General features: G+C 39.8%; 1 protein-coding gene across 2 annotated transcripts in view; it reads right to left on the bottom strand.

Moving 5' to 3' along the window:
- The window catches only part of HSD17B12 (hydroxysteroid 17-beta dehydrogenase 12), a 253,973-nt gene that overhangs the window by 59,028 nt on the left and 182,773 nt on the right, over positions 1-12,172 (bottom strand). For both annotated transcript variants that reach the window (XM_065592787.1, XM_005286751.5), the window contains one exon: positions 6,423-6,533. In XM_065592787.1, coding sequence (XP_065448859.1) covers positions 6,423-6,533 — 111 coding nt within the window. The remainder of the gene's footprint in view (positions 1-6,422; positions 6,534-12,172) is intronic.

Raw genomic sequence — 12,172 nt, 5'->3', positions numbered from 1 at the left:
CATGAAAACTGTTTACAGTTTTTCAAAGACTAAACGTGCCAGTTTCCCCACTGCCTTTAGGAGAGGCCTACTTTCCTCCCCACCCAAAACATCTGCAACAAGCTCTCCAGACTACTAGTTGTTCATAGGCCACCACCGTGGTTCTGCCAATCTTGTAATTTCTGTGAAGAAAAAACAGCACACACACACACACAATTTGTAGCAGAAGAGAGCCCTAGAAAGTGAAATACACTGAAATGGACAAATTAACACCACTCCTAAATCAGCAATTGCTGTGTCAGGACAGTAGATGGCAGCAGTAACCAACACGAGCAGCAACTTGCGAACTCATTGAAGGCACTCTGTCAAAGAGCTTCAATAGCTTGGGGGTAGGGGGGAGCACGAATATGAGTGCAGGAGAAATCTCATTAATGACAATCTTAGTACATTAAGCAGTGCATGTTTTTGACAAAGCTTATCTGCCTTTTGAAAGGGTTTGTGTTTTGCTTTCTCTGTCTATTCAAAGGCTCATTACACGGGGATTCACCATAGCAAACTGTTCCACAAGTTGTTTTCACATTCTTCAGACCTGTGAAATCTCCCCCCATTGGCAGCATTTAAAAATTAATAGAGAATCTGTTAATTGATTAAACCTAATTTTTGAATGCAGTACTTCAGCATTGTTCTCCGAGGGCTAGTCTACACAAACAATGCTAAAGCGCTGCTGTGGCAGCACTTTAACGTGGCTTGTGTGGTCGCGGCAGCGCACTGGGAGACAGCTCTCCCAGCGCTCAAAAAAAACCCACCTCCACGAAGGGCATAGCTCCCAGCACTGGGGCACTGTCTACACTGGCGCTTTACAGCGCTGAAACTTGCTGCGCTCAGGGAGGTGTTTTTTCACACCCCTGAGCGAGAAAGTTGCAGTGCTGCAAATTGCCAGTGTAGACAAGCCCAGATATGAAGCCAATATTCATACTCTAGTAATCTAAACACTAACATATCATGGAAACTTCTAATCCCACTCAAACAATGCTGCTTCTGTCTTATATATTCTCAATTTTGACTTCATTATGAAAGACAGTAACATGAAAACAGAATCTTTGTTTCATATACATTTCAGTTGACCTCACTGAACAAGCCTACACTTCAGTGTAAACCCAGGGTTCAAACTCAGGCTCAAGCCTAAACCCCCTTCCATCTACATACGAATCCAGGATCCCAAGGCCTCACGGAGGTGGAGGGCCTGAGCCTGAGTCAAACCACAATTTAGGGTTCAAGCTCTACTGCTTTGCAGTATAAATGCAGCCCCAGTGAAATCTTGGCAGACTCCCAAGGCACAAGTATCTCACACTTCCACACACACTAACTTTCTTTGTCCTCTGGACAAAAATTTTCCCACACTGCAACATGAACAAAGGGCTAGAGTGGCCACATTCTGGGAGGGCACTGAACGTCTGGGATATGGTGGCTAGACTTGGGCACACATAATACAGTGTAGACATTGGAGGCCCAGGTTGGGACTGTCAGTTCAATAATTCCGAACCTGGAGTTTACAAATAAGTGTAGACACGCAAGCCCCCTAGATTAACACACCCAGAGTCTGATAACTTGAATTCCACTAACTTTTGGGCTTACATTTCAATGTAGACATACCCACTGAAGTCAATCTATAGACACACCATAATCAGTTGCTGTGGATGCAACATTTTACATTTCTATAGTGCCTTCCATCCCATAGGATCCTAAAGTACCGTACTATTAATATATTAACAGCATTGTTGAAATGCATTCACCTTTGGGGTTGGAGTTTATGAAGGAGAAGGGAAATTTTCCGGCCAATGACACTGAGACAAACATTTTTATGAGAAGTGTCATGGGATCTTTGTCTCAGTTGCATGGACAGCAAAAGGTTGCATTTTAAGATAGTGTCTGAAAACTCATTTCAATATCAAGGATATTAAAAATATGTGGAGGAAACTGACAGAAGATTAGTTATAAGCAGAGGCTATTAAACTTCATTCCAAGACTGTCTCAAGTACACTTCTCCTATTCAAGATTTCCGAACCCCTTTACAGCAACTACTTACCCATGTAAATTTCTTTACAAGAATCCTAAAAATACATTAGCTGGAAATGAGGAGAAATAAACATCTTCCAGACCATTAGCAAGTGTGCTGCACATTCCAGGTATGTGTACATTGCAATAAACCCCCCTCCCCCCCCCGGCCCATGTCAGCTGACTTGGGCTCACAAGGCTCAGACTATGGGGCTATAAAACTGCAGTGCAGACATTTGGGGTTGTGCTGGAGCCCAGGCACTAAGACCCTGTGATGGGGAAGGGTCCCAGAGCCCCAGTGCAAGTGTCTACACTGCAATTTTATACCCCCCCAGCCTGAGCCCAGGTCAGCTGATCGGGGCCAGCCATGGGTATTTTACTGCAGTGTAGACATACCCTCAGAAGCATAGAAGTTTTAACAAGCAGTGTCAGTATTAGCGGGGGGAGGTGGGGGGGTGGGAGTGGGGAAGAGGAGCGGGAGGCACACTTTTTTGCCACCCGTCATCCTAAATATAACAAAGTTTTGGCCACAGTTATCAGCCTTTTTATGAGTAGGGCACAACTCAGGGTAGTGTGAAGAGTTAGGGACATGATTTTTCAGGATTTTCTGAAAAATTAACTCATAAGTAAGTGTGTGTTAGGGAGATATTTAAATTTCCACATCTTCCCCCCACTCAACCTTTCACTGCAGAATGGAGCCCAACTATGTAATCTTTTCAATTTTAGCAATCCATTTCCATTTCCAGGGCTATCTGCAAGGGAAAAACTAGAAGCCAACTTTAAAAATGCAATTCTCCTTTATGGAACCCAAAGCCTGGCTCTGCTAGCAAAAAGGACGGTCAGGGATTCATCTGTGAAATGTATGCAAGCAAAACTAGTTCGAAATTGATGGTGATTTTATAAAGATTTCCATGAAACATGAGCATAGCAAATCACTTGATAGAGCTAACAATTTTGGGCATCTCATGTACAGAGTACCACCTCATCCACAGGAATGATCATGGGCATCAACACAGAACTTGAGGAATTTTCCTGACTTGTCTGCCTGGTCCATTTTTGTGAGCAGGAAATAGAGGGAAGTTAACAAGAAACCTAGTCAGTCATGCCCTTGGCTTTGCTTTCACTTGCTCACACTCAGTTCAGTACTGGAATTGGCAGTGGTAGGAGTGCAGCCCTCATCATTGGTGGCCCTCATTAGTAAATTTTGTAGCCATCTTAAAATTAACTAAAATTTTGTTTAAAATAAAATTGAAACCAGATGGAAAGTGACAGAAAATTGTGTATTTACCTAAAAAGTGGAGTTTGCTGACCTGGAGAGTGTCAAGTTTATCAAATTTCATTTAAGAAGCCCACTATTTAAAGTGGTGCAAGGAAAATCTCTCATCTCTGCCTATTTAACATATTGCTGCAGTTAGCACATGTTCAAAGTCACTGACAGATGCTGTTTTGAACACACAGCAAAACATTATGCAAACTCTAGCCTTTACATGTGGGTGAGAAGTAACTTCCAAATAAAAAGGAGTTTACAAGGATTTTAATCTGTAAATACTTTTGTCCAAAGTTGTGCTATGACTTTGCAATCACAGGGGTCTTGATTCTGCCCAGTGTAGATGCAGACTATGGTGTATATAAGTGAAAGGTTAAAAGTAACCAGGACACAGTGCAAGGAACCCTATCGTGCAATAGTGAGTACTGAGCTGCCACTAAGTTACTCCTGCATATCAGCCCAAGTGAGGCTCCAAAGAAGAATATGCACTGTGTAGCTAAGTGCCTAATTAGCTTGGTTAGGGGTCTTCTCAGGCACCCATACGGACAGTACGTATTGGCAGAAGATTGAACATAGACCTTGGACAGCAATTAATGTCACAGAAATCTATAACGCTGCCTTGCATCTTTAAAACAAACTTGATGTTCTGGCAATCAGTAAAATACTGCCTTTATGGATTAGCCATAATCTGAATCTGTAAATTGCCAGTTTTAAAGAGACAATGGGTTATCACAAAAAGAAGAACAGGAGTACTTGTGGCACCTTAGAGACTAACAAATTTATTAGAGCATAAGCTTTCGTGGACTACAGCCCACTTCTTTATATGCATCCGAAGAAGTGGGCTGTAGTCCACAAAAGCTTATGCTCTAATAAATTTGTTAGTCTCTAAGGTGCCACAAGTACTCCTGTTCTTCTTTTTGCGGATACAGACTAACACGGCTGCTACTCTGAAACCTGGGTTATCACATTATCTGGGGGGGAAAAAAAAAAAAAAAAAAAAAAAAAAGAATTGCCCTAGTAGGTGCTGGTGCCCTCTTAAAGGCAACACACTTTACAACTGCCAACAGACAGTTTAAGCAGCTCAAGAACCTTGGAACATTTGCAATGGATACCACAGAGCTAGCACAGACCGCCCCAATTTGAGGCTACAGAAATCCAGGATTACCTACGCCTAAGAAATATTATTGATTTTTTTTCTGAAATGCAAAACTATTCCATATGTATTTGTTCTGGTTTAGGAAGAAACTTAGTCGTAGGGCTGGTCTTCACTACCCGCCCGGATCGGTGGTAGAAAAATCGATCTCTCTGGGATCGTCCCGACGAGACGCGATAATTGATCCCCAAATCGACGTGCGTACTCCACCAGCCCAGGTAGGAGTAAGCGCCGTCGGCGGGGGAGCCGCAGCGGTCGATTTGCCGCCGTCCTCACAGCGGGGTAAGTCAGATCAGATACGTCGAATTCAGCTACGCTATTCCCCTCCCCAGTAGTGCAGACACAGCCTTATAGATCAAGTTGGGGAGCAGGAGTTAGAATTCCTTTGTTCTAATCCCAGCTGCCACTGTACCCTCAAACACTCTAGAAATTTTGTATACATTCTTATTACCTCACATGGGTGTTGTAAAACGGTGTAATCTTTTTGAGAGCTTCAGATGTCAGATTTGTGAAATCTCAAGCCATTGTTCGCCATTATGGGTTCTCATCCCCATAATGGAGAACAGTAGAAATGCACTGTGAGAAAGGTGCATAGGAATATATATATACACACACACACAGGGAAATTCAGTATAAATATATAATTTCAAGAAAATCCCTTTACTGAATTGTCTGAATCTAAAGTAAGTCTTCTTATCTTGAGGAAACTCTGCAGGTTCTTGAGCTTAAGAACTGGTTTGAATTACCTATTGATTTTAGGTTCAGTGAAGCAAACAGAATAATCACCTTGTCTTCTCCCACCCTTTCGATGAGAAAATGCCAAGACTACTGCAGCATCTTCAAGATACTGTATAGTACCCAAAGGAGAAGTGCAATAGGCTGAACAACAGAGCTAACCAATATGACCAGAACATAGTCAAACCTGAACCTCCTGAAGCAGGAAGTCAATGACTTGATGTTATATCCTAGCTACTAAGCTTCAGCAGCTCTGTAACTAAAAGTTAATATCGTTCCCACAGGATTCAACTGCTACTCCACACACAAAGAACAGAAAAACTAAACATTTAGTTTCATTAGAGCTGGGGTTTATGAATAAATGCAGAAGCATTTTCAGTGCTGATGTGTGATCACAAATGCACCATTTCTCCCGAGTCCTACTGAAGGTATTTATATAACAAAAGCGTGCTATGAGTACAAAAAAAGTAAGATCGTAGCCTGACTTTAAAGACTCATTTACCCCCCTTATGTCTTATGAACACTAAAGTTAGGCAGGTTGAAGTTAGCTGGCTTCTATTACAGCTTCATGATGTAAACTGGAGGGTTGTGGGAAGTAATCAGAAGGCAAGGAGAAGATATCAGTCCCTTTGGTTAAGGCCACAGAGGATCAAATACTACTCATCATCATGGATAGTTCTATCCTGGGAAGATCTTATCCACCCAACAGAGACATGAGGGGGCAGAAGCTTGAGTTTGGTTTTTTGTTTTAATACAAACTTCCACCCCCACCTCCCCCACTTTGACAACTTCTGTAGTTTAAAAATTGAATTGAACTGATTTAAGGGTATTTAAAGTTCATAATCTTGGGATCTGGTTAGCTTCCAATCTGCTACTAGGTTAGATAGCTGAGTATTTAACGTATTAAAGGCACAGAGTCGAAGGTGAGCCTTTAGTAATATAAATAAAAATAAAGCATCCAAAATTGCATCATCAGAAGAACCCTGATTCAGAAAAGAACTGAAGCACAGGAGTAAGTGCTCTCCTGAATAGGGATGCTTTTTAGGCATCAGGGCCATAATAAGAACTATCTAGAATGCAGTCACTTCACTTTTTTCAGCTCAGTCATATCCACAGCTTTTGCAGGCTGGTTTCAATAAACTTTAATACTGGGGCAGAGGGGAGCAAGCTACTAGGGATACCAAGACAAAAATCTCCAGCACGTAAAAATCTAGAAACAGATCAGATACAAACCTAAAACACCAATCTCAAGGCCTTCCAGTCCTGCTTCAATTCTACTGTAAATATCTTCTCTCTCACCAAAGTCTGCAGCAATAATTTTTGTTTCCACTTTGAATTTCTCTTCTGAAAAATAACAAAAACAAACCAAAAAAGTTGAATACAGTTAAGTTAAAGGACTTGGCCATTCCAATTTTAAAAATATGAAGGATACTTAAGTCATTATGGTTTAAGACAAACTACTATACTGTTAGTTCAAAACATTGTTATACAGTGTCACATTCATTTATCAAGGGCAAGTGTTCTACTGTTAGGTTGTTTTTTTGATTTATGCATAAACTTTCAGCGTACTATTAAAATCTTCCAACTCTTTAAAGACGCATACAACTAGTACTCTCTCACCACAAGAACCTCGAAAGATTCAGCACCTTCTGTTCATGAGGGTCCAGGGAGTTAGCAAATTACACAGGTTAATACAGACCACACAAAAACCAAGAGTTAGAAGCAAATTTCGTGTATCTGTTACATGTTGAGAGTTGAAGTGCAATGGGATCAGGGACCATTGTACTTCAAATATTTATGCAGTTTAAGTGGCTCACTAACATTAGCAAAAGACTATTGGTGCAGAAGGTGCTGCAGCTTAAGTGTACGCAGATTCCTGTTGCCCTACATCTCCACCCCTAACCCTGACTTTTTTGATATTTAAGAAACCAAGGAGCCAGAAGAGCACAGAGGAAAGGAAGTAGGGAAAAAAAAGATACAACTACAGTTTACACAAGGCCAACAAAAACCTTCAACATAGTGTCAACTTCCACTCTTGCAGCATGGTGGAACAAATTACATTGTTATAATTTCTGACATTTTATTCAAGATTTAAGGATAAAATATCTCTGTAACCTAATTCTCTTTCCATCAAGTTAAATTACACCTCTACCCCAATATAACACGGCCCGATATAACACGAATTCGGATTCAACGCGGTAAAGCAGTGCTCCGGGGGGGGGGGGAGGGGGGGCTACGCACTCCAGCGGATCAAAGCAAGTTCGATAGAACGCAGTTTCACCTATAACGCAGTAAGATTTTTTTGCCTCCTGAGGACAGCGTTATATCGGGGTAGAGGTGTAATTACATTAAATTAAAATCAGCACAATGCCATCTTGGACATCAGCAAAACAAAAGGTGGTGACCAAAATAGTCTAAATTAGATGAAAAAAGCACTATTTTAGTGTTCCTTCAGTAATTTATGCACATTTTAAAGAATAGTTGCGGAAAAAATATTTTAAATCATTCATAAAAATGGTGCCAATTTAAATGGAAAAGAATCATTCACAAAAAGATTAGAAGCAGCCACATTCCCATGATGCTCTCTTCCATTCAAGAAAAAAAAAATAGCAGCTCCCATGATTCTGTTGTCCATTCATGCAGAATCATGAATCTACTGCACTCAATGGTTTGCTTGCGGCTTTTTTTTTTTTTTAATAACCCTAATGGCAGATGCAACTATTTTCCCCCCTCTTCATCTTTCATGAACAGCTGCATTGTTTAAAAATCCCTAGGGAGATGTTGCTATGTAAAATGACGACGTAAACAGCATTAAGCCCCTACTGCAGCAGCAGTCTTGTGATCGTGTCAGAAGAAAATCAAGTTCACCTTCCCCCTTCTCAGTAAAAAGATGTTGAAGAGATTCTATTTTTGAACACATCTGTTCGAATGTTAAAAACATACACATGTGAAATCCTACAGGAAGTGAATTAGAGGGAACAAATGTATCAAATGTGGACAAGTGGTTTGGGTGGATGAAGCATCAAAACAGGACATTACTGCATACGTACAGTCTTTATTGTTTTACGGTATTCTCAGCAATTTTCATTGCCATTAAGGGGCTCTATGAAATGCACATTATTTAAACAAGCCAGACACCATCACTAATGACTCACTTCTTACATTCCTCAAAGTATTTTTCATTAGGTTTTGTTTAGCAGTTAGGGCTGTCAATTAATCGCAGTTAACTCATGCGATTAACACAAAAAATGTAATCACGATTTAAAAAATTAATTGTGATTAATCGCACTTATAATAGTAGAATACCAATTGACATTTATTAAATATTTTTGGATTTTTTTACATTTTCAATATTTATTTCAATTACAACACAGAATACAAAGTGCACAGTGCTCACTTTATATTATGATTTTTTATTACGAATATATGCACTGTAAAAATGATAAACAAAAGAAACAGTATTTTTCAATTCACCTCATACAAGACCTGAAAATCTCTGTATCGTGAAAGTGTAGCTTACAAATGCAGATTTTTTTGGTTACATAACAGTACTCAAAAACAAAACAGTGTAAAACTTTAGAGCCTACAAGTCCACTTAGTCCTACTTCTTATTCTGCCAATCGCTAAGACAAACAAGTTTGTTTTTATTGATGGGAGATACTGCTGCCTGCTTCTTATTTACAATGTCACCTGAAAGTGAGAACAGGCATTCACATGGCACTTATGTAGCCGGCGTTGCAAGGTATTTACATGCCAGATATGCTAAACATTTGTATGCCCCTTCCATGCTTCAGCCACCATTCCAGAAGACATGTTTCCATGCTGATGATGCTCATTAAAAGAAAAAAAAGTGTCCATTAAATTTGTGACTATACTCCTTGGGGAGAGAATTGTATGTCTCCTGCTCTGTTTTACCCGCATTCTGTATATATTTCATGTTAGAGCAGTCTCGGATGATGACCCAGCACGTTTGTTTTAAGAACATTTTCACAGCAGATGATGAAAATGAACATGTGTTAATCCGCACTGCTTTGGATTGTTATCAAGCAGATCCCATCATCAGCATGGACGCATGTCCTCTGGAATGGTGGTTGAAGCATGAAAGGACATAGGAATCTTTAGCGCATCTGGCATATAAATATCTTGCAATGCCAGCTACAACAGTGCCATGCGAACGCCTGTTCTCACTTTCGGGTGACATTGTAAACAAGAAGCATGCAGCATTATCTCCTGCAAACTGTAACCAACCTTGTTTGTCTGCGTGATTAGCTGACCAAGAAGTAGGACTGAGTGGACTTGTAGGCTCTAAAGTTTTACACTGTTTTGGTTTTGAATGCAGGACTTTTTGTACATAATTCTACATTTGTAAGTTCAACTTTCATGATAAAGAGAGTGCACGACAGTACTTGTATGAGGTGAATTGAAAAAAAATTTTTGTTTACAGTGCAATTTGCAATAAAAAATATAAAGTGAGCACTGTACAATTAATATATTTGAAAATATAGTAAACATCCAAAAATATTTAAAATAAATGGTATTCTATAGTTGTTTAACAGCGTGATTAATCGCGATTAATTCTTTTAATTGCTTGACCGCCCTATTAGCAATATTTGGGGGAGTCTTTAAAAACAAAACAAAAAAAAGGTTTATAAAAGCATACAAAGATACTGAATGACAAAAGAGATAAGCAAAAAAGCTAAGACCTGATGCTGAATGGAGATAATTATGAAGTTCTATATCACTGATGGTAGCTTTTCCATGCAATCTGTCTTCAAAGCTTACGAAAATTAGCAAGTCCTTAAAGAAATGGATTTACAATGATTAAACTATGCAGCTATAACTAATGTGTATCATCTTCTATAAATGTGAAACAGGAAGTAAGGGAAGCCAGAAGAAGCAATACAATGAAAAATGAAAAACAGTAAAGTTAATATCTACAGTAAAAATTACTTTAGTATTGGAATTTATGTTCTGTTCAACAGGTATATTCAAGGTCACATCACTACCCAACTCAAGACAAATATTTAAGATGGGGTCAGAAATGGTTCAAGGGTTTTTTATTTCTCTCTTTCAACACTATCTTATTAAGATGGTATTACCTCTTCGAAGGTGAATCAGTTAATACCCAGTAAGCCAGTTATACTTCATCAGCCCATCAACAGCTTGTAACAAATACAGATGTTTCGAATAGTAGTCCAGATTTCAAACAACACTAGTGGATTAACACATGGTAGTCCTGAATACTTCAATTCCTTAGGCAGTCCTCTATTGAACCACATCTCCTGAATCTCAACACATCCTCTCTCTACTTCCTCAATGATAACTACAATTAACTTTTCCACTTCACCCCTACTGTGCAACCCTGGTTTATATTTGGACACCTCACATCTTAATGATAGTAGCTTCTCGCTGGTTGCCCTCCCCACCTCTCATCCCTCTGAATCCTCCAGGCTATTGATGCCAAGTCTTCCTCTGATCATCACCAATCCTCCTGAAACTTGTACACGGGCTTCTAATTTGCTTCTGCACTAAGTTCAGGCTGCTTCTTTGCTCCTTCTAGGTTCTTCACAACTTCAGCCCTACCCAGATCTCAGCTCTCTTCATCTACCCCAGTACCTGCTTCATTTGCCTCTTCATGCTACCCACCTCATGACTAGAAAAGTCTGCGTTATACCTGCTGAGTATTTTCCCTCAAGACTCTTCTTACGCTAGTCCCCACAGTGATGGTGGTGGTGGCTTGCTGTTTAAATAAAAATGCTTGTATCTAAGGATGTAAATATCAGTTTAAAAAGTTAACCGGTTAGCTATTAAAATTATATCATTTAACCAATTAACTGAGGTTGCTCCAGCCAGCCTGATACGGTGGGGGCTGGGGCCGGGATCCCGCCGGCCTGGACGGGGCTGGGGTTCCGCTGGCCGGCCAGCCAGCCCAATGCAGCTGGGGCTGCTCCAGCCAGCACGGGGCCTCCAGGGTTAACGGTAAGTCTAATGCTTACCACTTAACCTTTTACATGCCTACTTTTATCCTTAGAATGTTAGCTCTCTGGACTTTCTTGATAAAATCTTATACCAAGGTCCCAACAATTTCTCTACTTAAACATCAGCGGGGTAGCCGTGTTAGTCTGAGTCTGTAAAAAGCAACAGAGGGTCCTGTGGCACCTTTGAGACTAACAGAAGTACTGGGAGCATAAGCTTTCGTGGGTAAGAACCTCACTTCTTCAGATGCAAGACACTTCTACTTAAACAGATGTTCTTACCCTTAAGCAGCCCCTCCGACCCAGCCAGATTTCATGGTGATTAAACCATTAGTGAAGTCACAAAAACTGTGAACATGAATCACCAAGACACAAAATGTACTAGTGAAGGAATCTGTGAACAGCCTGCACCAAAAACTAAATCAATCCCTTTTGCAATGGTCCCTCAATCCCATTTTAGGGCCTGTAATTCCATGTTTACTTCCAAACAACTTATATCTTGTTTATTGTAAATCTTAAACTAAAAGCATTTGCTCTGTAGACAATCAATATTATTTCCACAGACAACAACTATAACCTCCAAAAATATTTAACTGTAGTATAAGGGTTTTTAACTGTTAACTATTTTATAATGTTACTATAGGAAAAGGCAAATAAATACACAATCAACATGGGCCATATCTTCCAAAGTGCAATTCTGCATAAATCTTACTTGGATATACACAAACATGAAAGTTCAGGTCTAGTTTATCTCCAGGTACTACAGCATTCCATTATTTTGCATATTATCTCAAGGTTCTCTTCCATTGCTACACAAACTAATTCACCTATTTCTGCTTGTAAGTTTTTTGCACTGGGATAGATATTTGTAGTTTCTTTTTTAGTGTGTTTATGTATATTTAACTATTTTCCCACATACTTCATTGTAGCCTACACCTATGTGCTGCTTTCAATCTGTCCCTCTTCCAGAGGAGTTATAATTGGATCAATTTTTTTAACCAGATACAG

The sequence above is a fragment of the Chrysemys picta genome, chromosome 4 (genome assembly GCF_011386835.1).
Source record: "Chrysemys picta bellii isolate R12L10 chromosome 4, ASM1138683v2, whole genome shotgun sequence".
In the NCBI taxonomy this organism is placed as follows: domain Eukaryota; kingdom Metazoa; phylum Chordata; order Testudines; family Emydidae; genus Chrysemys; species Chrysemys picta.
This window is presented reverse-complemented; position numbering and strand designations above follow the sequence as displayed.